The sequence below is a fragment of the Falco peregrinus genome, chromosome 7, assembly GCF_023634155.1.
Source record: "Falco peregrinus isolate bFalPer1 chromosome 7, bFalPer1.pri, whole genome shotgun sequence".
Taxonomy (NCBI): Eukaryota; Metazoa; Chordata; class Aves; order Falconiformes; family Falconidae; genus Falco; species Falco peregrinus.
In genome coordinates, this window is record NC_073727.1 from 46,884,855 (window position 1) to 46,912,046 (window position 27,192).

Below are 27,192 nucleotides of genomic sequence, written 5' to 3' on the forward strand. Positions count from 1 at the left end.
GACTTCAAGAAATAAAATTTTAAAGTATTTCTGGTACTTGTGATAAAACCTCGGAAACCCTGGAAATATTTTTTTTTTCCAGTTTCATCTCCAGGGAATGAGTTTTCACCAATTAACATGTTTAGATTGAAACTGAACTTACCTCTGTACCCAAACCAGCATCCAAACTTAAAGGTTTGAGCAGATAAGTCTGCTGTTACCTAGGTGTAATACAACTGTTGTTCTCACAGATAAAAATTGGCTTTAATTTAGACAACATGTATGGTTACTTCCTTGCTGTCCAATTTCTTTGTGGTATGCAAAGCACACAACACTGCACCACTGAGCAGCTGCAACATGGTAACTCCCGAGTCTTCTGCTAAACTTCACCTATGGGTACAAGGATAGCTTATAGACTTACACTAAATATTTCTATTTCACATGCTCCAGGGTAGCACATTAATGCTGCATTTGAGAGAGGAGATGGGAAGCTTACAGAATCCTTGGCAACTATTGATGACTTGAGATCAACCCTAAATATCAGCATAGATAGCCTAATAATGAATATATACATCTTCTGTTTCTCTCCTCAAAGCTTGATACTTTCCTGAGTAACCACATTGGCAGGCCGGACATTTACTGCAAGTTAATGAAACTGCATTTTGTTTCATAGTATGAGATATTTTTTCTTTAATTAAAAAAGTCTGTACTGTGAGAGTACAATTATTCAGGAGAAAATTCTATTACAGAAGTCTGGAGAAAAAGACAGAAGTATTTTCAGATGTTAGGATATGAAGATTTGTTCAGTTAAGTGTTCTTTTAACTGTGCTCTAATGAGGAAACTCGAATTTTTACAGCTAGCCTGGAGCAGCCTACGGCTTGCTCAGATTCAGTTTGTGCTGTCTTTACATTGGTCTCACCAAAGCTGCCCTATCACCCCCCTTCCTCTGCTGGACGAAAAGCTTGTGGGTTCAGATAAGGAGAGAGAGAGAGAGAGAGAGATCATTCACCAATTACCATCATGGGCAAAACGGACTTGAACTGGGGAAAAAATTAATGTAATTTATTACCAATCAGAGTAGGATAATGAGAAATAAAAGCAAATGTTAAAAACACCTTCACCCTACCTCTCCCTTCTTTCCAGGCTTAACTTTACTCCCAAATTCTTGACCACCTCTTCCTGGCAGCACAGGGGGATGGGGAATGGGGGTGGTGTCAGTTCATCACACACTGTCTGCTACTCCTGCCCCCTCAGGGTGAGGGTCCTCACACTCTGCTCTGCTCCAGTGTGGGGTCCTTCCCATGGGAGACAGTCCTCCATGAATTTCTCCAACACGAGCGCTTCCCACAGTCTACAGTTCTCCATGTCCAGCGTGGGTCCCTCCCACAGGGTGCCATCCTTCAGGAACGGCCCCAGCGCGGGTCCCCGCGGGGTCACAGCCCGGCCAGCAGCCCTGCCCCGGCCTGGGCTCACCCCTCCGCGGGGCCACAGGCCCTGCCAGGAGCCGGCTCCAGCGCGGGCTGCCCACGGGGTCACAGCCTCCTGCGGGCATCCCCCTGCTCCGGCGTGGGGTCCCCAGGGGCTGCGGGGGGGATCTGCTCCACCGTGGGCTCCCGGGGCTGAGGGGACAGCCTGCCGCAGCCTGGGCTTCACTGCGGGCTGCAGGAGAGTCTCTGCTCTGGCACCTGGAGCACCGCTTCCCCCTCGTTCTTCAATGACTTTGGTGTCTGCAGGGCTGTTGCTCTCACATATTCCCATGTCTCTCTCCAGATGCCACTGTACAGGGTTCCCCCAACTTCCCTTCCCCCCATTCCCCCCCTCCTTAAATCCATTACCCCAGAGGCACTGCCACTATCACTGATGGGCTCAGCCTTGGCCAGCAGTGGGTCCGCTGTGGAGCCGGCTGGCATGGGCTCCATCAGGCCTGGGGGAAGCTTCTAGCAGCTTCTCACAGCAGCCACCCTGTAGCCCCCTGCTACCAAAAACCTTGCCATGCAAACCAAATACATTTTTCTAGAGAATAATTCTGGGGTTTCTTTGAATTTACTTTCCACCTTTTTCTGGCAAAATACGTGTTTTTCATTTTTTCCCTCAGACCACATAAGCAAATAGGCTGCCAAGTTTAATTCCCACTTTTTTTCTTTTTGACAGACTCTTTTGGCTAGGCTAATTTGCCTGGCTTTTCTTCCAACAATGTATTTAGCTCTTCTTCCTGGCACTTTAGCAAGTGAAGCAGCAGCTAACCAAACAATGTCTTCTGCTAACTGTCTACATTTTGATTTAGTGGAGGCATAAATTATTCATTCATATACAAACTTTTTCTGGCATTAACCTAGCAGAGGTGATGAACTATGCCCACAATGCTACTATTTAGATGTAACAAACGTGAAATTTGCAGATCACAATTTTTCTAACTTGTAGTGATGTACCACATTGAGAAAATACATAGGCAGATATATTTCTGTCTTCTCTGTCATCAGAAATCATATTGGTAATTTGTCAAAGATGAATTTTAACAATTAGAATGGAATCACTTCGTAGTTGTAAGTAGGCACTTTCTCACATCTTTCTATTTCATTGTTTTTGTGTTTTTCACCTTGAACCATCTTGGTATGGTATAGGAAATATATGAAAAAAATAGAAAGAAATTATGCCAAAAAAGGGGAAGTGCCTGCCAGCTGGAAGAAGTGCATAAGCATTAAATAATCACCATGTTACAGAGGGCACAGATCCAGGGAAGACCAAAAATACAGACCATTATACTGCCATCATGAATCCCAGCGGCAACCAACAGCAGGGAGACAGTACATCTGTCAATTCTGTTTGCTAACACCTCTTCACAAAAGAACCTGGAAAATTAGTCTGCTCGGGTGAAGACCCTTAATAAAGTCAATTAGGGGCAGCATACATTCAATTCTGCAAGTGCTGAGCAGGAAGTACCCCCCACCTCAAGGACTCTTCAGCCTTCCCTAATGCAGCGCTGCTGGCACCTAGCCAAGAGATGCCTGTGAGAAAAGCAGTGAGTCAACAGATATATCCAGCAGTTTTATGCTCACAAAAGGTAGTTCTGGAGCACAGATGAAGTTATTCTCTGACAAATGACAGGCTCAGCCTGGAGCTGACTACAAGGCTGAAGTCAGTGGGCTGGAAGTGGACAGAGATGCAGCTGGTGGGAGAGGTTTCTTATGATAGGATGGTCCCACCACACCTGACAATGTAGCATAATAGTCCTGGCTGCTCCTGTCCCAGCAAGTAAGTCTGCTGTAGAAGACTCAAGGCATCGTTCGTCCTTTGCTAAAGGAGACCAAGTTTATCTAATCTAGGGTTACCATTTGTCCAATCTGTTCATACAAATGTTCATACCTGCTCTAATTCATATCAGTGCTTTACTGCTCCTACCGTCAGAAAACCTTCACTAGCATCTGATATGAAAATACCTTAATGTAATTTAAGGAAACTCCTTTTTGTCTTAATCTTGATGAACACAAGGAATAACTGCAGGACATCTGCTTCACAGCACATTTTTATTCATCTGAAGATCTAAATTTCCCTACAGTATTTCCTTTTTAAGACCATCTTCTGGACTCTCTTCAATTTCATAGAAGTCCTAAAACAGAACACTTTTTAACTTGGGCTTTTTCAGCTCCAAGTAAAGCAGAGAAGACCCTGCTGGTGCCTTACATAAGTTCTCATCTGAACAAGAGCGTGCCATGGACTGAATTAAAGAATAATTTCATGTGTCTGGCTCCTTTAACCCAGCATCTTCTGTTTGATTTGAAATGCTGGATCTCAGAAAAATTTGTGCTACACATTTTTTAAAAACCAAATTGGAGAAGATACAGAAGAAATCATTGTATAACACTGTAGGTCATCACCTCTCTAATACATCACTCCATTAATGTTAAAAGCCTCGCTGTCCAGCCAAGCACAATACTAAGAGTGTGTCCTGGACTGAGCTCAAGATCTACTCACAACTGAGCAGTGATATGCATTGCAGATTGCTCAGAATGAAAAATCATGTAATGAAAAATACCGTAACAGATCTGGGACGTACAGAGCATAAGTCAGGAACAAACCAGTCTCGAACTGAAGCGACAAAGATTCTTTAGGAAAAAATCGATAAAACGAACAGAAGATTGCCAGAACCTGCTAGTATTAGATGGCACTATAACGAAGAACACAACTAGCAAGGGGAAGAATCAGCCTCAGCAGAGAAAATTTTGCTTCTCCAACTTCCAATGGCTCTTTGATTTAGTCACTAAAGATGTGATAATGCAGTCCCTTGTTCCTACATTCTCAGGGTAAAAAAAGAAAGAACAGAGAGGCTGATAAAGGATAGGAAGCTAAGGACAGGAATAAAATGGCTAGTTTTCTTAGTGAAATGAGACACTGAGTAGGGTCGCACAGCATTTCTGCTGAGACATCTCTGGTGCACAATAAAGAACCGTCAACAGTGAAGTAGCAAATTTTTCAGGGAATATTAATGAGAGTAGATATGAAATCTGACCTCAAGGAGTTACAGAAGGGCCCTGCAATGCTGATTAGGCAATAAAATGCTGAAAGAAATTCAGTGCTGGTAAATGCATGGGTTCTTGCAACAGGATACTCCAGATGACAAAGGTGCAACTGGGTTTAAAAAAAAAAAATACACCAAAAGAATAATTAAAAAAAGAAAATAAAACCAGATATATTCATTGTAGAAAGGTCTATCAAGGGCTATTAAATACAGATATGGAAGCAACATCTGGCTCAGGAAACTGGTCAGCTGAAGAACATCAGAAGCTGGCAGGACACTGGAGGGGAAGCAACTCTTCAGTCTGTCCCCAGCTTGTACTGTCTGCCCAGTTGGGCTGGATGGTACTCATGTATCTCAAGAAGGGCTTAATATAGAAAGTTCACACCGTCACATACAACACAATGTCATTTGCACAGATGGGATATCATGAGATATAAATGTTCAGAATATTGCTTCATTGCTGCAATGCAAGGAAAGCCTATTTTAATAACAAGGGGTTTCTATAGTTCTCATTTTTCTCACATTTTCTTCCCCAGGTCAAATTTTAAAGCTTGACTGCATGCACAGAAATGATGCTCAGCAGCTTTTAGCCCAAACCTCAAAAACACATATACTAATGGAAACGTGTTTAACTTCTATAAGTGCCATGACATCTTGAAGCTGGCATTACACTGTTTTCAGTTTTTATAATACAAAAGTTTAAGAGAGGCTTACTACCAGAGTTCTGAATGTTAAAGACGTCAACAGAGAAGGAATCCACGAGCCAAAAGGAAATTAATTTCACTGGCAATTAGCATTAAATATTATTGCTCTCATACATCTCATCAAGACAGAGGCAAAACAAACTAGAGAGATCATTCATTCCATTTGCATGTATTTTTACAGAACTTCACATAACAAGAAATAGAGAAGAAAATGCTTACTTTCTTCAATATAAATCTTCAAAACAGAAGAGTATATACATGGAGAAGGGAAGATATGCCACAATAAATCTAAAGAAATTATTGCAGGCTTCAGGAAAGCAGTATTTCTTTTAATTATTAAAGCTGCTCTCATCTGCAGATGTAGCAAAATTTTCACTAAAGAAAATGAACACTCGCTAGCTAATACATGTTACAAGTTTTACTTCAACATACTGATCAGTTATAGCTTAGACTATCTGCTGTCATGAATTCCAGTGATACAATTCCCTTTCACTGATGCTAAAGGGAAAGGGATTGCATCCAACAGATTGTGATGTGCACCTGAAATAACCCAGTCATACCAAGGACACTTTCAGCAAAAAAACCCAGAAAAAGAAACCCACTGCTGACCTCTTCATTAAAAAAGAGAAAATGCAGGATGATCGTCATACAGTACAGGTCACGTATTTCTTTGGTTTTGCCCATTTTTTTAAAGTTAGATGACAAATCTTAAAAACACAGTATTGACTTTTAAGAAAAAATAACCAGTTTCCTCATAGCAACAAGGTCTGAACCTTTTATGTCCCCTCAACCTACCACATTTGTGGTGGCACTTTACCACAAGTCTCTTGAATGGTGAGAAAAGAGCTAGAAGTGCGAGTTGTGTGCTAATTCTGCTTCTTATCAGCCTTCTGCCTGGTGTCAACTGACTTTGAACCTCTCCCTCTCTCAGGGTGGAAATGCAAAAGGAGCTGCAGAGCAGAGAAGAAACCACACTGCTACTGCGTGTGGCTTCCCTGCTGCTGCAGCTGGGGATGGTTTCTGCTCTGCTGCCCCTATCTAATTTCCCTAGTTATAATCTTTCCCCCTGCTGAACAGCTCTAATGCTCTTCTGGAAAATGATTAATACTTTGCATCATTCGTAGCACTGCCATTCTAAATAGCAGCCACAAAATGGAACAAACGTATCGATTTCACTTTTTGGTTTGACAAGACTATCACTGTATTGACAACTCCAAGTACTTAAAAACTCCTAAAATTACAAGGTTCAGAGGCATAATTAATGTTCCCATTTTTTAAACTTGAGTCATCTGCTGAAGTTTCTTTCTACAACTATGACAAATAAAACCATGCCTCTCCTCCCCACATGGAAACCCAGAAACTCTCAATCCCCTCATCTCAGGTGCTGTGGCTTTAAAAAGCACAGCAAGTAACAAGATCAATGATGAAATCACAGAGGTTAATAACTCTGCTAGAAAGAGAGGAAAAGTGTAAAATCTGCATTTTTTTCTTCCTGTTTATCAGAGACATCATCTCTTTGGATTACATTCTTTGGGGAACTTTTTTTTTGTTTTTTTTTTCCTTCAACCACTGATGAGCACTTCAGTTTTGTTTTTTGCTTTTAAACAAACCAGCAAATTAATTTCTAAAAAAAGGGAAAGTTTCCTATTTGCCACTGGTTACTGGTTTTTTCCCCAAGATAGAGGAAATTACTCTTGACAAAGCTCAGTTATGAACAGAAGGCTGGCTTCACTTGGATCAGAGTTCATAGGAAAAAGTTGTGTTCAAGTTAACCTGACTAGACTGTGTTTCAATAATTCACTAAGCAGTAGGCAGCTTTGCTGAAACAACAGCAGTCCATTTTCCAGAGTCTGGAACAACAAATAACCAGCTGAACACCCTTTACTGGTTTGGTTTTTTTGTTGTGGGGATTTTTTAAAGTGAGCATTACTTTTACTTCAAAGGAGAATTTCCCTACCTTGTTCACAGGCAGCCTATGTTCTCAGGGGCCACGGAAGGTCCACTGCTTGTTCTGAAAGATGGCATTACCTTTTCATTCAACAGAGACCCCCACTGCCCCCATGATAGCTCATGACCATGCAACATCATCAGCCAGCTGGTGAGGGACAAGTGTATTTTTGAATACGGTTATTTGACTTTACATAGTCATCTTAAGGGGGGGTGGGAAGGAGCATTTGAAACAGCTGATGCATGTTTCTTTTTTTCTCTTATATCTTTCTTTATATAAGGTGGAATTACAAGAAAGACAAAACCCTGAAGCTCCTAGCAGCAAAACTCTTCCTTACTTGACTGGCTATAAGGAAACAGTGTCCAAATGCCCCAGACTCCAACTCAATGTAAACAAATACAGGTTTGCCGTTTATCACAGTCTGTTCTCCCACATTTTCTTCTGGCAACATCATCTCACCAAGTTAAAAAAACCTGCTTTTATTTTTTCTTTTTAATTAAAAGTAAAATCTACCACAAAAAGGCTGAGGGAATTGGGCTGTGCACAGCTTTCTGAAGGACTCTCTGTGACCGTTCAGCATCCCTGGGCTTATTTCTATTGGGTTTTCATTTCATTAAAGTGCCAAGACATCTCAGAGCATGTGGTTTGAATCCATCCTCATCTCAGGGTACAGAAGCCATTAGTCCGCTCAAAGCTACTTTACTATGCAGTAAAACTTGCCAATTGCTCTTTTGATTGCAACTGCTTGTCAGTCTGGCAAAGAAGCCAGCCCACCACCGCACTGTCTGAAGTCCCTCATCCTTTCATATCCCTTCAGGAAAAAAAAAAACCAAAACAAAACCTGAGAAGGGAGGACACCTAATATGAGTCTGGACCCTTCATAATAAAAAAGTTCACTTATGTGAAGCTATTGGTATGCTGATAACCCCATAACACAAATCAAACTCTTGCAAAAAAACCCCAACAAACCAAACCTCTTAAGAAAACAAAAAAGAAAAACATCTGTAGCAATACCCTTTATGTCAAGATGGACAAATATGATTTCTGGAATATCTGACACCTGAAGAGCACTCCTGTGGGAAAGCAAACCAGGCACTTGCCCAGCAGAGCCAAACAAACAGAGAGAACATCCCAATCCAGTTGCCAACACAAATCTGTGGGACTTGGTTATTTTGTAGAAACACAAATGCACGTTTCTACATCATAAGAGCATATTGAAGCAAACAGAGCAAGACTAGACAGTCAGCACCTGTTTTTTTGGAAAACTATTCCCCAGTTCAGATCCGTTCATTCTGTAATAAGACTGAAACAGAAGCACAGAGGTGTGGATTTAGTTTCATTTTCACTATTGTAAAAGGGGTTCTTTCCTTTATTTGTGTGTGTTTAGTCAGTGAAGAACTACAGACATTTTTAAATGAAAAGAAAAAAAGAGACACTACTCACCTTGCAATACATTGTGTTCACAAACTTGTGAATAGAAGACCCTTAGAATAAATACTTTTTATTACAGTTACTTACCACTAACACTACATAGTCTTCACTGAACAAAGCAGGATGCTGATACCTGATGCTGCAAAGATACCCATGCCTGTCCTCTACTCGTGAGAGAGAAAGAGAGGGCTGATCGCAGCAGTGCACAAAGAGGTGTATCTCGCACAGGGAAACACTCCCTTGTCCTGACAGTTTCTAGTGTGATACTCAGGGTAAGGACTGTGTACTCTAAAGTAATAAGTATTTCTCTGAGTGGACAAGCCAGTCTGAATAGTGGCTACAAGAGCCCTCAAATCTCACATGGTAAGATTTTAATTGTTGAATTAGACATTCCTGCTGTGATTGTTGTCATTAGTCCTTTTAATTCAAGTAGCCTATTTATTTTTTCCTTCCTCTATTTAACTAAAAATGCAACACCCTCCTCAGAAAAACTATGACCCCTGCACTGAGGACATGGATTTGAGACTTGTCCTCCTGTTTCCACTAAGCAGCTCCCCCTCTTCTCCATCCACTCTTCCAGCTCCTTCTGGTTCTTCCTGGTCCTAAGTTCACATGATAACCTAACTTGAAAGATTACACCATCAAACTAAGCAAGGCTGGCATCTTTACCATGGTGCTCCAGGCTGTTCTTTATAGAGAAGCCAAACCTTAAAGCCATGGTCTGACATTGTCCAGACAGTACTGGATAGAGGTTGCGCTAGCAGAAGACCTACTGGTCACAGGCAGTAGTAGTTCTATTTATAGCCTGGGCAAACAACAATATATCAGCTTTAGCATCTGAAAGAAACCTGGGCAGTGCCCCTTCAGCACCAGTACCTGCTGGGAGGGTGCACGTGAAGGCAGCTGAGACACTGTGCAGTCGCTGGGAAAGGCAGCAAGGCCAGAAGCTGTGGAAGCTCACCAGGCTCTGCCAGGTGGGCTGGTTGGGAAGTGTCTCCCACCTCCCCAGGGTGGACATGCACCCCAGCTGTGTCCCATGAGACATTCAGGCACCTGATTTGCATCTTGGCTCCAGGGGCATGAGCCTGGGTGCTGAACAGAAAGGAGCATCCTGTGCTCCAACAGGCCCCAGGGTCTATGCAAGCTGGGGCCAGGACCAGGCACTGGATTTTACTCTGTAGCCTAGAATAAACCCTAGATACTTCGGAAGAACTAGGACAAACTAAGTCTTAAATATGCCTGGGCACTGAATGTCCCTTTTTTTCTGCAACACGCCACCTCTGCTTCCATGTGGTTTCAACATAAACTCTTTCAGAGCCTTAAAAATACATGGATCGCAAGTGTGACCCAGTCATTCTGCAGCCAACAGAAGAGTCCACATCACCACCAAAAAAATTGCACAACAGGAAAATATTTTGTTGCTGACAAACACCTAAAGCACAGGACAACCTTGGATGCTTTTATAAAAACACAGCTATCCCTCATGATGTCAGCTATGCACCACGGGCAGGCAGTTCTCATCCCACCACCCTGGACTCTCCTAGTCATCCACTACCTCAGAGCTTCAGCTTTGCTTTAGATAATAAATTTTAGAGATTGGGATTTCAGTTTATTACACTTCGCTGGCAGAGCTGACAGCCAGAAAACTTATGTACAAACCACAAAAAGGAAAGAGGAAAGAGGATGACAGACAAGGAATAAAATGGGCTAATAAATTCAGTTTTGTTCTCATGGGTTGTCAGTTCTTGCAGGTTTTGACACCTACAGAGTGAAGTGAATATCTGACTGCTTGAAATTTCATTATCATGCCAGAGCCTGAATATGTTCAATATATTGGCAGTAAGGGGAGGGCTGCCCCTCTCTGCCCTTCCTCTATCAAGAGGACTAAAAGGTCCTGCATTTTCCTTCCCCATCAAACTGCCAATAAAAGTTTTCATTTAAAGTGGTTAGAGCATAAAGCAACCAGGAAAAGGAAACAGGTCTGCTCCTAGCAAAGAGTATACTTAGGAGGGCATTTAGCAGGGTTTTCTAGGAAAGGCTACCATGATTTTGTTAGACAAGATTTCAAAATATTTTTAATTAAACATGAATACAGTACTAAACATTTCAAAAAGTCAGACTTCTAAATATATGCACACACACATATATATATATGACTATTAGCTGGGCAATGCCACATCTCTGTTATCTAGGCCACGCATAAAATGTAACTTTAGAATTATTAATTTTAAAATTTATAAGAACAGAAATGGAAATTGGAGGCATTCTTTTCTTCTGGATGATAAAACATTGCAGTTCTAAAAGCCATTCTATTCCAACTTTAAACAAACAAAACATCAAACAATATTTAATTTTACTCGATGACTACTGAAGACTACTTTACAGCTTCACAATGCACCAAATGTTGGACTATGCACTGAAGATAACACTCACATCACAGACAGATTCTCTTGTTTCCATTCACCTACAATAGTTATTTGCCAGCTAATTATTGCTAAGTCATCACTTACTGGGAAATATTTAAGTGTTGTCTCAGACGTGTCTTCCTGCTGTTTTCACGTTAACAAATATATGAGAACTGAAAACTGAATACTCAAATCGAGACTTAGAAAAATCATCAAAACACCCAAAACTCATCCATACTGAACTATTGTACATCAAAACCAAGAGACTTCTACTTTCTGGACAAAAGGCACTGAAAAAAAATGTTTAAACCCACTACTGTCATGATTTTCAAATCTTCTGTTTTGGTACCTTTACTATTAGCCATGCATAATGTAAACTTGTGGATGCACGTCACACTTTAAATGTATTTGTATCTTAGCTTTTTAAGATACATTTGAGAATAGTCATGACAGCGTTAACAATTAAAAGCTTCAGTGTCAGTTTGAAGATTCATTGATTGGCAGAGCTGTAAGATAACAAAACCTTAGCCACTATGGCATAAACCCAAGAACACTCAATCACTTTAAAGTCAAGATACAATATGTTCAACTGGAGATGCCCATGATGGTAACTATCTTATATAAACTGCCTAGTAGTAGAATTTATTTGCAAGCACGTCACCACAAAGTTTGCTTCTGAGTTACCCAGAGAGTCACTAATTTCAGAAAATCAGTATGGGCTATGAGGAACATCTGCTGTATGTACAAGGGCCCTCTTCTGGGTACCCCTGAGGCTCTGGCTATGTGCTTACCAGAGATTTTCTGAGGAAGAGACCTTACCTTGGTAATTAATAGCCCTTGAGGGCTACATATTTACTCTTTTAAAATAGACTAAAATAGAGTAGATAAGATTATTTCAGTTGGAAGGGACCTACAACAATCATCTAGTTCACCCACCTAACCAAAAGTCAAAGTATGTTAAGGCCATAAATGCCTCAAACACTGGCAGGCTTGGGGCATCGAACACCTCACTAGGAAGCCTGTCCCAGTGTTTGACCACCCCTTCTGTAAATAAATGTTTCCTTTTTGAATACATACAAACTGCTATCCACAACAATGTCCAGCAAAGACTTCCACAGCTTAATTACATGTTGTCCAAACCATCGCATCTTTCTGCTCTTTCTTGGATCTGGCAGCTGCCCATTCCAGTTAGAATATTCTAGGTCTCACATTGAAACAACCCATAAGCAATCATCCTCGATACAACTTTCCCACGCCTCCTGCAATTCTGTCTTTTCATATCCTACCCTTTGTTTACTTCCTCATCTGAAGAATCCTAACCTTTGTCGTTCCTTGTATGGAAATTATTCCATCCTTTCATTGCTGCTCTTACCCATTTCTGAGTATATTCCAGTTCTTCCAAATCCATTTTGAGAATGGGAAGTCACAAATGTCAAATGAAGGAAGTCAGATGCAGCCACACTACAGATTTATACACGATGAGGTTTCTCTGTTTTGTTCTCTATTGCTTCTGATTTGCCTTTTTTTGACTGCTACTGAGAACCAAGCTGATACTATGGTAAAACCATCCACCACACAACACAACATCAGTCTCATTCCAGACTGGTAACAGTTCGCTGAGAACTCGTTTTCTATGTGAAATAGGGATTTATTCCCCTCCTCCTCTTTCACTGAAGGCAAGGCTGGCTTTTATCCCTGGGCTATACAAGAACGTTCCTTTCCGTTCCTGTTTCAATCTCTGAAAATATATCTCCCCAAAACATAACACAGACATACCTTCTTCTCTTATACAGTTTATACAGCCTTAGAAGGCCAGCATCAATATATTACACTATTTGTTCCGCATTTGGGATTTTCCACTGTACAAACAATAGCTTCCTATAGAGAAGCTTGAAAAAACTAGCTACCACAACACATAACAACCAAAAAAGAATGCAAAAGAGAATATAAAGAGCTATCCTGTGTTCATGCTCAGAAAGGCAAAACAAACTTGGCAAGATCACCATAAAAATGAAGATTCATCATTCTCAACTTAATACAGCTAAGTCCTTAAATAAAGAAACATAAATTACTATATATACACAAATGTCTTAAATACCATATATTGCTTACTGATGGTGGTAAGACCCTGTAACAATGATAAATTTAAATAAGATTGTGGATCCCTTAGTGCTTGGAACTTTTCTGCTTACTTGGCTTCTCGTGTACTTTCTTAACATTTGCAATAGCCAGAAGTTTTCAGACCATTACAATACTGCATGAAAAAATATCTCATGTTTTTACATTCTGAAGCAAAATATTGTGGTTATTTTGCATCCTGCCACCGTGAAAAGGAATGCAATGTAGAATGGTATCATTAAAAGCAAAGCATGGTATTAATAAAATCCAGTTCTTTTAACCTTTGCTATTAATGTAAATATTTATTATAAATTACATGGAAGATTTTAGTGCTGCAATCTTGACCAATAGTATATTGCTTATTTACTATGTCCAATTGACTCAGACTAGTAAATGAAAACAGATTAGGAAGGCACATTTTCTTGCTCTCCTATAATTGCAGAAAGATTCAATGTTTGGAATGAAAACTCCACAGGGGAACATTCAAAAATATTGAGTTTATAAATTACAGTCACTGAAAAGTAAATGTCAGTCATGAAAACATTTCCTTTAATATTACATTTCGTAAGTTGTTTAATCAGTCCCTCCTCCAGCTGAGGTCTGAATTATCATTAACTTTGTTGTTCAATAAATTATTAATACAAAATGGGAGAGTCTAAGGGAATGAGGGAGTGCACACAGCAGATGAAGCGTTACAAAAATGGGCCAGAAATTTTGCTGTGAAGAGTTAATGCAGTAAAAGGGAACAGCTGGAGACTATTAAAAGCACTCATTAGAGGGAAGAAGCAGCAAACTGTTCTAATTGGGTCAGCTGACAGGTGGCTGTGCTTCAGCAGTGCCCTCCTGACAGCCCAGTCCCAGCCACAGAGATTGATGCTACTGTGTGATCCTCACAGCTCATCTACAGCTGCAAAGCTGCGCCGCAGCTCAGGACACATTGCAGGACACCCAGTGACCAATTCAAACCATCCCAGCACCAATAACACAGGGAGCAAAATTAGTACTGTATGAATGGGGGTAAGTTAGGGAAAAGGCCGAGAGTGCATAAAATGTTTAGTCTCTTAACTACAGCTCAGAACCCAGTAACTGAAAAATGTACTTTTTAATTTAAATATTTAACTCCCCAATATCTGGTATGCACTGTGTAGACATAGGCAAACCAATTTAACCTCTGCATGCCTCAGATTTCCAATTTTAACAATGTTAACCAAGTTCACCAGACCCTCCCCAAAAGTTCCAATGTTCAGTCAACAGACGTGTAGCCCCTTGTGAGGTCCTCAGCAGAAAAGTCCCATACAGAAATGAACCCTCTAATCCCTTCCTCCACCAAACCTGCAGGCAAAGCAACTCTCCGACTGCCTTTCTTTAAACAGAAACACACTCATGAGAGTGACATTCAGGAGGCAGAGGCATGGCTTCCATACCATGGCGTCTCCAGGAGGCCATGCCCCTGCCAGACTTAGAAACGTCAAGAAACATCTAAAGTCATGAAGGAGAAAGCTCAGTGTGTTACTGCTGATGACAATTCACAACACAATTAGCCATGGTTAAATATTTCTATTAGCCCGATAAAGACAGGAACTGCTTTCAGAAAACCAGCTGCTGTCAGAAAACCAACACAATTGGTAAAAGAATATTTTTCATTGTAGATAGAAATCTGGAGATATGAATAATTGAATTGGTTAAATGTATTTAGCAAACATATTAATGAAAAACAATGTAGTCATAAAAGGAAATTCTCAAAATTCAGGAATACAAAAAAATGTTATATGGAGTTTAACTGTTCAGCTTTTTCTATTATTTTGTTTGGACTTTACAGAATAACCTAAACAACTTTGGTTTAAATACTTAGCAAGAATGCTGATCTTTGCCACGGGAGAGATCCCTGTTGTACGACACCTGACTTGAAAGTTCCCTGACATTCTTTGAATCTTACTTCCCTCCTCACACACTTAACAAATACTTTAACGCATAATTTAAAAGACAAAAAGACAGATGCTCCTTTATGGGATTAGTTGCATGAGTAATCTTTATCATAACTGAGGCTGAGTATTGTTAGAATATTTTTAATTTTAGCTGAGAAAAGCATATTTATTTTCAGAGATGAAGCTGAAAGACTATGCTGAGCCTAACAGAGATGCGGTGTAAACTGAACTGGTAATTATAATGAAAATCTGAAACATCATATAGGAAGGTAGCATGCTCTTAATGTACTGAACGATCTTTTTATTATAAAACCTCTCTCTTCTGAGAAATTAGCTCAAAGATGTTTAGATCTTGAACTTGAGTGAGTTAGAAGCCATACTACTTGTGAGCCTAACAGAGATCAGAATCGCATATAACCAGATTTCCTGCCATCCAGGCAACAATACACAGCCCACGCTGCTTCACACACTCATCCAGCCTTAGCTGTCTCAGATCGAAGTTTTAGCAAGTATTAAGGAAAGATAAAACCTCCATAAATATCTTTTGTATTTGATGTCTCAGGCTGCAGTCATAATAAATACTAGGTAGTTACTAACAAACCTTCTGGAAAGGACAATTTTAATACAAAGCTTTCAAATATTTATGGTAGTCCCTCTCCATCAGGAGTGCTTCCTGCCTTCTGCACTTTCAAGCCTTAAACTGTATCACCTGGTGCACATTTTTCTTTTGCTAAGTATCAGCAAGCACCCACAGCTCTACTGATAAGTTACTTGCTATATTGAAGCATATTTACTCTAAGAACTCTAGTTCAACCTGCAACACATTCATTACAATGGATTTAAATTAACTTTTGTGAATTTACCTCATCTTGCAGGACCATAACGTAGGGCGACTCTCACATCAGTGTGCTTGAGACTTGACCTGAGGCTTTCACCACTGTTTCAGACCATTACCTCTGCCATATTGCAGGCTAACACATGGCCACTATTTACTTTGGGGAAGCTTGGAAGTGATCTCTTTAGGTGACTGACAGTAACTCACTTGAGCAGAGAAAGCAGTGGGTCAGGGCATGGAGCTGGCTGATCTGGGTGGAAAGTCTTACATTGCAGCAGCTGCCTCTGCTGTATCTGACTCATGAATAAAAGGCCTGTTTTCTACCCTGGCTTTCAATTAAATTTTGGTAAACACAGACATTTACCAAAACATTTAAAACAATTTATCTGACTCCTGAATGAATGCTTGTTTTCTCTGGAACAGAGTCAAAGCCCGAAGCTCTATTCAGAGAAAATTTCAGATTATCAGTGAACAGCGGAAATTTCTGTCTCCGTTTCTGATCTTTGCAATGTCAGCAGTTCAGATTTTTAAAGTTAAAAAAGCAGTGCCCAAGGTACTACAAGACTTCAAGGTGGTGTTTTTTTCTAATCCCTTTTTTTTCTTAAGGATCAGAATTGAGTGGAGGGAATGCCTCCATTAAGGATATCACAGCCTGATGGCCAAGCAGGAGTTCATCGGACACAAAACCTGATCTTAAAATGCTTTTCCTCCCTCAACAGCCTGCTTGATAAAGGTGCTGAGCTCCCACACATTCACACTGCAGTTTCTGAGATGGAATGCATGCTGCCCTCAGCTTTTCAAGGGAGGTCAGTGTTGGCAGCTATTGACCAAGATGCCAGGACAGCCTGCAAAGGTCTCCCAGTTGCCCACAGCACCTTCCAAGCCAAGAGATGGGAAGCCAGAAACATCATGGCTGATAAAAGCACAATTAGACCCTAAATACCCCAGTTTCAAAAGATGTGCAACTTTACCCAAGCAAACCTTTCTCTCCTCGTAAAACAGAGGAGTTACGATTACAGCTTCTCCAGTCCATTTTACAAGTCTGTAACTGCTGTCTATACAAGGCTTCTCAGGCTCTTCAGGAATGAGCTCACTGCTGTGGAGCAATCAGCAGTCTTGTGTTTTCCTAGTTGTTGATTTAAGGCATGATAGAAGAAGAAAAGTAAAAGCTTCTCAAATCCTCCTCCCCACCTTCATGTATCTGCTCACAGTCAGACACACCTCATCCCAAATGACCTGGGTTTAATTCTGTGATCAATATAGAAAATATTTAGTAAGCTAATTCTAAGCTTATGCTTCAAGTAGTTCTCTGTAAAAAAAAAACAACATTGCTTTACGGTGAGTTTTCAATTGAAAAAAAAAAAAATTAGGGAAGAATTGCAAAAGGTATGAGGACAGCAATCAGGCAAGCCATCAGTCCTGTGCTAAAGGGCCACTCTGGCTTATGCTCAGAGGTAAAACTAGCTGCTTACTTTCTTCACAACTAGATCAGGCAATTGATTTAGCAGGCTTCTGAAACTACCATTCCGCAAAATCCATTACCTGAGTTTTAAAATTCATGCCAGTAGATTTCCTTGCACCACTGAGGAAAAGATTAAAATACAGTCATGCAATATATTACCTGGTTGGATAGCACATTTCTTACAAATGCTTAACATCCAGAATGAATGGTTTTTGTTAAAATGAATTTCACTGGCGGGTGGCCTATACATTACTGTGACAGGGGCAACTGGCCTTTTTGAGTAGTGTAAATGACAGCTAAAGTCTGCCAAGGAGGGATGGAGGGCAGATTCCAAAAGCATTTCCAGGATTCTAATAATGAATTGCCAACAGAGAAGAATCAAAACAAAAAAGCAAAAATAAATTTTATAAAGGATGCTGATGGTGTCTCAGACTGACAAACTACCTTTTGAACAAAAGGATTACTGGCCTTGATGGCCACTTTCTATTTCCTTTTCATTACAGCTTTTCTACTGATCTGTGTATATGTACCTAAGTGTGTGTGTGTGTGCATATAAATAATTAATTTCTTAAAGAACATCCCAACACAAATTATGCAAGGTGATTTCTTTCTATTAGCTTTTAAACCAACACAAACAAGAGTAATTACATCTCCTCATTTCAGTTCTGGCTTGAAGTAAAATTTCACTGGTTGTACATATCACATCTTAAACTGTACAGGCGGTACTGAATTAATACCAGCTTTTACAGAGTCAGTCAGTTGTGAGAGATGCCAATCACTGCATGTTCCACTTCAAATAAGAAGTAGAGGCACTCTGAGTGAAGTACAGACTGTACTGCTCATTTTTAACATTTTCAAAAAAGGAAACGTGACAGTGCTAACATAATAATAATGTAGTAAAAATCCCACTCTGCATTCATTTCTGCAACCCCCTTGTCCCATTTGCAGACGAGAAAACAAAAGTCCACGCACACAGCACACAATGCTGTTGGGACTGCCTTTCAACTCTGCACAGCAAGAATTCAAAACCTGCTCAGCTGATACAGGGGCCTCTCTGGTATCTCTAGACATACAGCAAATGAGAAACCCTTTGCAACATTACTGAAATGATTTTATATCTGTACAGCAGATGTCATTTAAGTTTAAGGCTATACACAGTTACACTGATCCACCCTGCCCTTCAATTATTCATAATTTATAAGCTCATCTGTTCACAGGGTTTTGCAACAGTAGTAAAGTACGAAAGAAAGCAGCACAGCCCTGTCATATGGGGAAAAAACCACCCCAGCCCTCCTTGGATCCATCTGACCTCAGCCAGGACTAAAATGTGTTGTGTGGCAGTCAGTCAGAGCCGTGTTCTCTACAGCTCATCGACACCACATCTTGTACTCTACTGCTCCTCCAAAACATTGTCAAACATCCTCTCCTTTTGTTTTCCAAAAGCCACAGTCCTCTCTTGTTTTGGTGTTGTTTGGCCTCCAATATCTCATAGCAGACCATCAAACAGTCCTGCCACCATAGTGTCATTTGAATCCTCTGCAGGTTCAAGTGTGGATGAAGGCTGAGTCTAATCAAACTGGATCTTCCTTACAGAGAAAGTATTAATTCCACCATCTGGTCATCTTAGGGAGCTGTCTGTCTGTGTGCATGTAAAGAGATCAATATCAAACAATCCAACCACCTCCCTAGGCTCTGTGTTTCTCATTCAGCACTTGTAGAACGCCTACTGCCACAGAACCTTGGTCTGTGACAAAGGCTGACAGGCATTACAACAGTTCAGCAGTTCCACAAAACTTGAACTTACTATGAACAGCTCATCCAACATTATTGCCACCTCCTTAATCCAAAAAGGCAACAAAACCAAACCAAGAACGGACATCAGAGCCCTGGTATAAAGAACGCTATGCACAACTTACCAGCAAGGACATTAGAGGCTTGGGCTCACTGAACTGCTGTTTCCCAATTTTCCTCTGAGGCTGCACAGTTACAGCCATAGTTTCCATCTAAAAATCTGTCTTAATATTCACAGAATATTGGCTGAATTATTATGCCTAACCACTATACAGTGCAAACCCAACTCAGTGAAAGGACCATAATTCAACGGTGGCATCTGGGACTTGCGGTCCACTTATACAAGATCAAACTGGATCACTGAATTCATCAGCAACACTCACATAGTAAAGCTGACCAAACTAAGGATGAGGCAGGACAAAGAGGAAAAAATGCAGGCCAGACGATGCCTTAGTGTCCCACGTTTCAAGCATCCAGTTTGAACATTGGCATTGTGTAACTATGCTGGGAAATGGGTAATCAGAGCCTTTATTTAAACATACCAGGTATCTTTCCTCCTGCCTCATGCTGGGAGTACGGATCATGTGATTCTGTTCTCCTCTCCAGTCTCCAAAACGTCGAAAAAAATAATTGGATAAAAATCGATTGACAGGATCTCTAATAATATTGATGTACACCGGCTGGTCTCCTCCAAACCTGGTGGGAAGAAAAATGAGTGAATCTCATCAGAAGGTTCCACAGAGGCACATGTATCCATCCTTCACCTGAATGTTTTCAGGTGTCTCTCTACAGAGATTATTCAGAGCTTTTACAAGGTTAGGAGGGAAACTGAGAAGCTTACAACTAGTTACCAAAACTGCATAAAAGGATGTAAGATCTCTTTAGGATGAACGGTAAATATGGTATCACATTAAGCTACACGTGTATACAAACAGTTTAAGACCATTTCTGCTACTGTGTCAATAGTGCTGCTTCTTGAGTTTTCTCCTTGCTGTTTTCAGATGAAGAACCTTCTGCAGCTGACCATGAGGAAGAGCATTTCTTCTTTGCAACGCTTCCCATCTTGGAAGTCATGCCAGAGCAGGCACCACCTAACACTAACTGCCATAAGGCAGCCTTGGATCACGTTCACCTGTACAGTAAGTGTAGTAACGTGCAAAGGATTTTGCAATATTCAAGCTTATTTCAAAAGGCTTCCTTTGGATGAGCTGACAGATATGCATGGTATTTCCATTTATATTTGCTGGAACTTGTGCATATCTTCCTCCCCTCGCCCCTAGCCTGCACCACTGGCTGGATTTGAGGTTATGCTGTGGTTATGCAATGCCTTAACCCTGTACTGCACTTCATGAAGATTTTTTTATTTAAAAAGTCAGTATGAAAGTTCCTATTTCTAAAAAAGAAAGTAATTATCAATTTTAGGTACGCACAAGTCCAAGGAAAAGGAAAGGGTAAACCAGCTGTGACCAGGCTCTGCACAAAAGCAAAATACAGCATAGGTACCTGCAATTTAGAGATGAGAAAATAAACCAGACCAACCTCACCAGCTTGACTTTACCCTCCTGAATGCCGCCTCCTGGTAATTAACAACAAAAATCTACAGTTTAATACGTGGGGTACAAAAAGAAGAAAGGAGGAAAAAGGAGCTTGAGAAAGTGTGTGATTATTCTGCACTTACACAGTGTTAAAATATCAACTGCATGTTTTATATCAATACACAGCATCAGGAGAATAGGTCTAACTGGAATGAAAAAAAGGAAATTGCTTACACTCTTCCACGGACAAAATTGAAGAATGGACATTTATGCTATAGAACAGACTTATGGACTACAAACACTGTTGGATAAAGAACAAAGTAAAACCTTTTTGGATTGAGAAATTCACAGGATAAATTCCACTTGGAATATGCCTGATCTAAGAACATGAATTACGTTTCTCCCTTCTGTTTCCCCAATTTAGGAGAACAATTCTTGCTAAGCACTAGCTTATCCTTTATTTTGGAGCCTGAGTACATAACCATATTTAAGTACTTAAATACTGTTCTGATGATTTTCTGAGTCATGATTTATATATTTTTCTATAAAATGTAAGGTATTAGATTAGAAGAGAGAAAACTGAAGACACCCTTTAGATTAAAAAAGCCCTCTGGGCTCCTCTTCATCTTTTAAGTCAGATGAATAATTGAATATATATAATAAAAGATCAGGGCTCCTCATAAATATTAAAAAGCCAGCAAAATTTTTTAAAAATATGAATTCCAGTGAAAGACAAGGGAAAAATCCCATACAGTTTCAACTTGATTTTTATTCTGCATGATCCCCCAGATTGCTAAAGACAGCCTGCAAAGGCTTGTCTCATGAATAACTATGCATACCAGTAATTTCATTGACCTCAGTGCTGCAGGATGGCTGTCATAATTTGAAATTGCACAGACTACATGAACCTTTAAAACAATCCAATTAAAAAAGCAAGATAATCCTTGCTTCCTGATTAACGTAGAGCCCAGTTGGGACATGGGTGTGCAAGGGAAGTATCCTGAATCCAGTATCCTGCATTCCTCTCTGAGCTTGTCTCTGCTGCTGTCTTTATACAGAAATAAAACCTACATTAAAAAAAAGGCATTCCTTAAAACACCATCGGTCAATGAGGGCATAAAGCTTTGAAAGTATTTATTCAAATAGAAAGTTTTTGGTGAATGCCATGGTTGGTAGCCCTGAAAACTAAATGTTTCAAGTGAAATTGCTGGCAAGAACAGGTTGCACATAAATTGCTGAACACATCACCTTCCTGCTGCTTCATACATATCAGCAATAATCTGAAGACAGAAGGGAGTGGAGAAAAGCAAAGAAAAGAGGAGACAGTGAAGACAGTAAGAAGTGATGACAACAGCAAGTTCTCTTAAGATAGAGACAGAATGATTACAAGACTCAGTGAAGCAACAGAGCAGGGATATCCTGCCTCAGGATTTATAAGGGATGCTAAGCCTAAGTGCTCCTCAGAAGATAAAAGAATGAAAAGCAGGCAGCTATTAGTTGTCTATATAGAAATATTCAATACATACTGTCTTTTCTGAAGTTAAAGGAGGGATCGGATTGCATAACCAACATAGAAGTGTCCTTCTGCTAGTAAGGTCGTGTCCCTGAACATGTGAACTGTAAATCCAGCACCAACAGCTCTGAGAAAAGGCACATACAAGCCTGTCCATCCTGAGAGGCAGCTGAGATGGAAGACCATTCTTCCACAAAGAGCTACAGAGGAACTTCTCATTTCTGAAATGGAAACTGTACACCCCCAAAACACAGGACAGCTCAAATTTCTGATTTCTTGTACACTATAACCAGCCTGGTATACAACCAGCTGTAGTTGCTCCACCAGGCAACAAGCAGGGAATTTTTAGAAAAATTAAGTCTGTTCTGGCTGTTATTCAAATCTGCATTTTTTTCTGAACATTGTTTGTAATACTTCAAATTCCAACCATTTGTTTCTATGGAACGTACTGAGGACCTGTTGTGAAAGCTAAGCAGTATTTGCATAGCATAAAAAATCATACTGGTTAAAAAAATCAATAACCTTAAGCTATTTAGAAAGAAATAAAAATAAAGGGCAAATCAATGCTCCATTTGTTCAAGTATGTTCTGCATATTTTTATGTACCTATCAACTACAACATATTAAATAGTACTTAGCTCTCCAGAGTGAAACTCTTCAAATTAACACCACCCACATGAAAGTGCTCTTGCAAACAATAACATATTGTGCTCTCATTATAGAGCACATCACCTTATTTATACTCAAATACCTATCGTGAAGCATTCAAAAAGGGACACTCATATTTTTCTAGGCCTGAGCAGAAGGCTTACCTTCTCTGAGTGGGATCTACATTGGATCCTGCCATGTTAAAGGTACCTGATCATTCCCATGTCTGACAGCACATTGCTGCAACTGGGTAAAGCGAGCCGGAACACCACCACTCCACCGGAGCACTGAAAAAGCATACACTGATCCTCTGCAGTACTCTTCCTGTACTTAGCTTCTCCTGATTTATTTAATATATACAGTATTTAAACTCATTAGTTTTAACTGATCTGTTGTGACAGGTATATTTTTGGAGTCCTCATCAAAATAACTAGAATATTTGCAGGCTTCAATCAGTGATACTTAAGGCTCATTAATAACATATTCCCCCATCCTTTTTTTTAATAAAATTGGAAAATAACAGGCCTGAGAAGTATGCCAGAAGCTGCAAGTCTGTCCCTTTGAAAAACGCCCCTGATGAATTCTAATTTTATTATTTATGTGAGCAAAATCTTTGTTCAAAACCATTTACAAACCCTTTATAAGATGAGTTTAAAAAATAAATAATTTAAAAATGCAACAAAAGTGATTTGCTTGGCTAAAAAATGGATGATCTCTCAGCTCCTATTATTTTTCATTTCACTTAAGGAGGCTGCTGCCTTTCCATTCATCACAAAACTCTGCACAAGCAGAAGCAGGCTTCTTCATCCCTGCAGGCAAACTACAGATCTCAAGGAAAAGAAGACTCCCAACCTATCTATCCTCTGTAAGAATTATGGCTGCTTCTTACTCTTTTAATATATAATGTCTCCCCTTAAACAAATGAGTTGGTTGCTAGAAATTCAATATAATAGAAGCAAACAAGAACTGACAGTCATCTAATACTAACAGAGACAGGCATACTGTGTACTTCCTATAAAGGAAGCACAATTTCCTTGTACAGCTTCATGCAATTGGGAATCACACACTGAGAGCACAATTGCCCAGCAAGCGTTACTCATCAATTATGTTACACCTCCATTACCTGCTCTGCAGCACAGCTTCATGGAGAGGTCACGTAAAAGCACTAATGTACAGCTTTCCCCTTTTTAGGACTCTAATAAGATGCAGTTACATCAAATTTTCTCTTCTGAAAAAGGTATCTTGAAGTTCTTGTAACATCTCAGATTCGCATGCACTTGCGGCAAAGCAACTCTGTTCTGCCCACAAGGCACCTGGCACCTCTGGGATGCTCCAGCGACCCTCCTCAAGGACGAGCTGCAAAGACTCCCAGAGGAGTGGGCTGAGGTCTGGGACTACAGCAGTACTGCCAGCCTCCAAAGTCAAGGAATTTATCTTGCTTTTGTCTGAAGTGCTTTGCTTCCAGCTTTTGTGCCTTCACCCTATGCTGTGGTCACGTTCTCCAGCTTTTCTTTGGAATTAAGAGGGGGAAAAAAGGAAAGTGAGTTGAGATAAACCTTTTTGTTTCTGAACTGCTTGCTTGGCTGGCCTGGCCTCGAATGGGAGTTATGTGTGGAGATCCAAAATGCCCAGTGGTTCAAGGTTAACAGCACAACAGTGCAAACTGGCAACATTCCACTCATTAATTACCCTTTCAGGAGCTGTGATTTCAATAGTAGGAATTTCAGCTTCTGAAGTGATGTGTCTGGGTAATGTTGTAAAACTCACAACTAAGTCCTCTGGGAATTGCTTAGTAAACTGCATCAGACCAGCGAATAGCTAAAGATCATACTATAAAGCCTTATAGTTCTCTATTTCACTATCCTGTAAACCTCCCAGAATACTTTATGCTATATATCTCTCAGTCTTTTACATTAATGCATGCTAAACAATGAGGGTTTTTTTGCTACGTCTTTTGTTACGCTGAGGATATCAAAGCACTTTCATATATAAATTCATAGTGAACAACACCAACACTAATACAAATCCTGCCTGGGTCTGTATAGCATCCCCAACTCACATAAAGGCAACACTTGAGCCGGAAATACTAATTGTGTTTTCATTTATGTAATGCAAAGTTACAGCTAGAAACAAGAGAGAGAAGAGTAATTCTCCACAAAACACTAACAGCAGCTACAGTCAAACTCTGCATTATTTAAAATCACTTAGTTCCAGACACCTTATATCAGGACTTTCCAAAGCTCTGGCTCAGTATCTCTCCGGACCTCTGATTAATATTTAATTATAATTCAGAAATGCAAATGTTGCACATTATACAGAGGAACAAAAAAATAATTACAAATTACCACAATAAATTTCCAACACACAGGAGAACAGCTGATACGGCTTTTTGGAAAGTACTAAATCAACAAACGTTGTAGAAAAGATACATCTTCAGAACTGGATGAGGCCACAGATTTAGCTGAGATAGATAAGTTCACATAAAAGGCTGGGGCTCAACTTCTTAGGACGTTTATAACGTGAAGGATGCTGCAACGCACTCAGCACCGCGCATTAAACCTCTCATATGAGTACATTTACCAAGTGTCATGGGTGATTCCAGCTGTCCTGTGGAAATGGCTGTCACAGAGAGCTACTCAAGATAATGCTGCAATGACCATATGGAAATTGAAATACAGTAAGTTGAGTATAATCATAATAATAAATAATTATAAACACCACCCCCACCACCCCCCATTTAACTTGGTGGTACATATCATGTATACAATGTATAGAATATAAAAATCAATGTAACTGGAATTGAAAACATGGCTGCTTTTTTTGGCCAGATGTGAAATTCTACATAATCACCATCAACCAGAGGGATCTGTGCATATCATCATGCTTGAGGCTTTGAATCTACACAGTTCAGCATGATAATCTGTGACTCAGAAGATAAGTGCAAATCTACTGATGATATTTTCAGATAACAAAGTTGCAAAAGGAGACAATAATGAAAGGAGTGGTTTGCTGATAAAGGGACAACCGAGCCACACAGCAAGCAAGACATAACCAAACATCACACACTATTATGGCAAGTAAAACCCAGAACATCTAGAACCAGAAGCAGAAGACACTCACAGAGAAGGAACAGTTCTGGCAAGGACTTGCATGCCTTCACAGGTTATTAGCAGCATGTGAGACCTTACAGGCCAGAATATTCCTAGTTTCCCTTTTTCCGAGAAGCAGCAGCAGAGAGGAGCAGAAACCTGGCACAGCATTGATGTAACCACTGAGAGTCCATTTTAAGGAAAAATGCACAAAGTTCACTGCGGACTCACAAGGAGGATGAAAAAAAAAAATGCCCTGCAATGGAAAAATGTTAAGAAACTGAGAACACTCAGCTTGAAAAGAAAATGAGAAGGGGAAAAATACAGAGAAGGCCGAGAGGTCACTGCACCATGTCATGTAAGAAATTACACATGAAAGCTTACATAGGGGAAACATTTGATAAAAGGAGGCTTTACATAGTGGCAAATGTACTCTGAAGTTCAAGAAAAAAAAAGAGTCAATTGGATTTCTCAGAAAAATTAAGAGGAAAAAAACAATTTACAATCCAAGAGAACAGTTTAGTACCAGAAGAATTTACCAAGGGCAGCAGTTCTCTATTACTGACAATTTCAAATCAAGACTTGAATTTCCTTTCCTGAAATACGAAGGTTTTAGGTTCAAACCTAAAAAGTCTGTATTGTGCATTACACAAGGGTGAGAAAGACTACTAATTACTTGGGACTTCCACAATCCATCTTTTTGCCTGGCAGGATCAGCTATGCAATTGTCACTATCAGCTCCAAAACCCTTAAGCACAATCTATTCTGTTGCTTCACTGTCCTTGTTGTTCAACCCTTTTCCTAGGTGACTGATCTAGAGTTTCGATGCAATTTAAGACCATCACATCTACTATCATTACTCATAAATAACTGTACAGTCCCTTTATCTCTGCAGAACTTTTTTAACATAAAATTCCAAAGTGTTATCATAGTCACCTCTTTCCCAATCTTCTCTATTTTTTTCTTCTCTGCCCTTTCAATCTTTCCTCAAAGGTAAATTTTTTATATATCTGATCATTTGCTATACTCTCTTTTGGACTCCTTTGGAGTAATCAACATCTTTCTTAAATTACTCCCAAACTGGTAACATTATCTATAGCGTGGATGTGAGCACAGAAACCAAACGACAGTAAAAAAAAAAAAAAAAAAAAAAAAAAGGATACTTTAGGCATTATGCCGGATCCCACCATAAGTAACTAAATTTCAAGCAACCATCTCTATTCTGAAAATATTTTATTACCAGCTGAATGAAAGCTAAAATGTCTATTATGCAAAAAACACAGGAAATCTAGG

The 27,192-nt window shown here is 39.9% G+C and overlaps 1 protein-coding gene across 1 annotated transcript in view; it reads right to left on the reverse strand.

The window, feature by feature from the left end:
• Positions 1-27,192, reverse strand: part of UST (uronyl 2-sulfotransferase) — a 166,323-nt gene that overhangs the window by 42,069 nt on the left and 97,062 nt on the right. Inside the window, exon 5 of the mRNA XM_055810885.1 lies at positions 19,658-19,811. Coding sequence (XP_055666860.1) covers positions 19,658-19,811 — 154 coding nt within the window. The remainder of the gene's footprint in view (positions 1-19,657; positions 19,812-27,192) is intronic.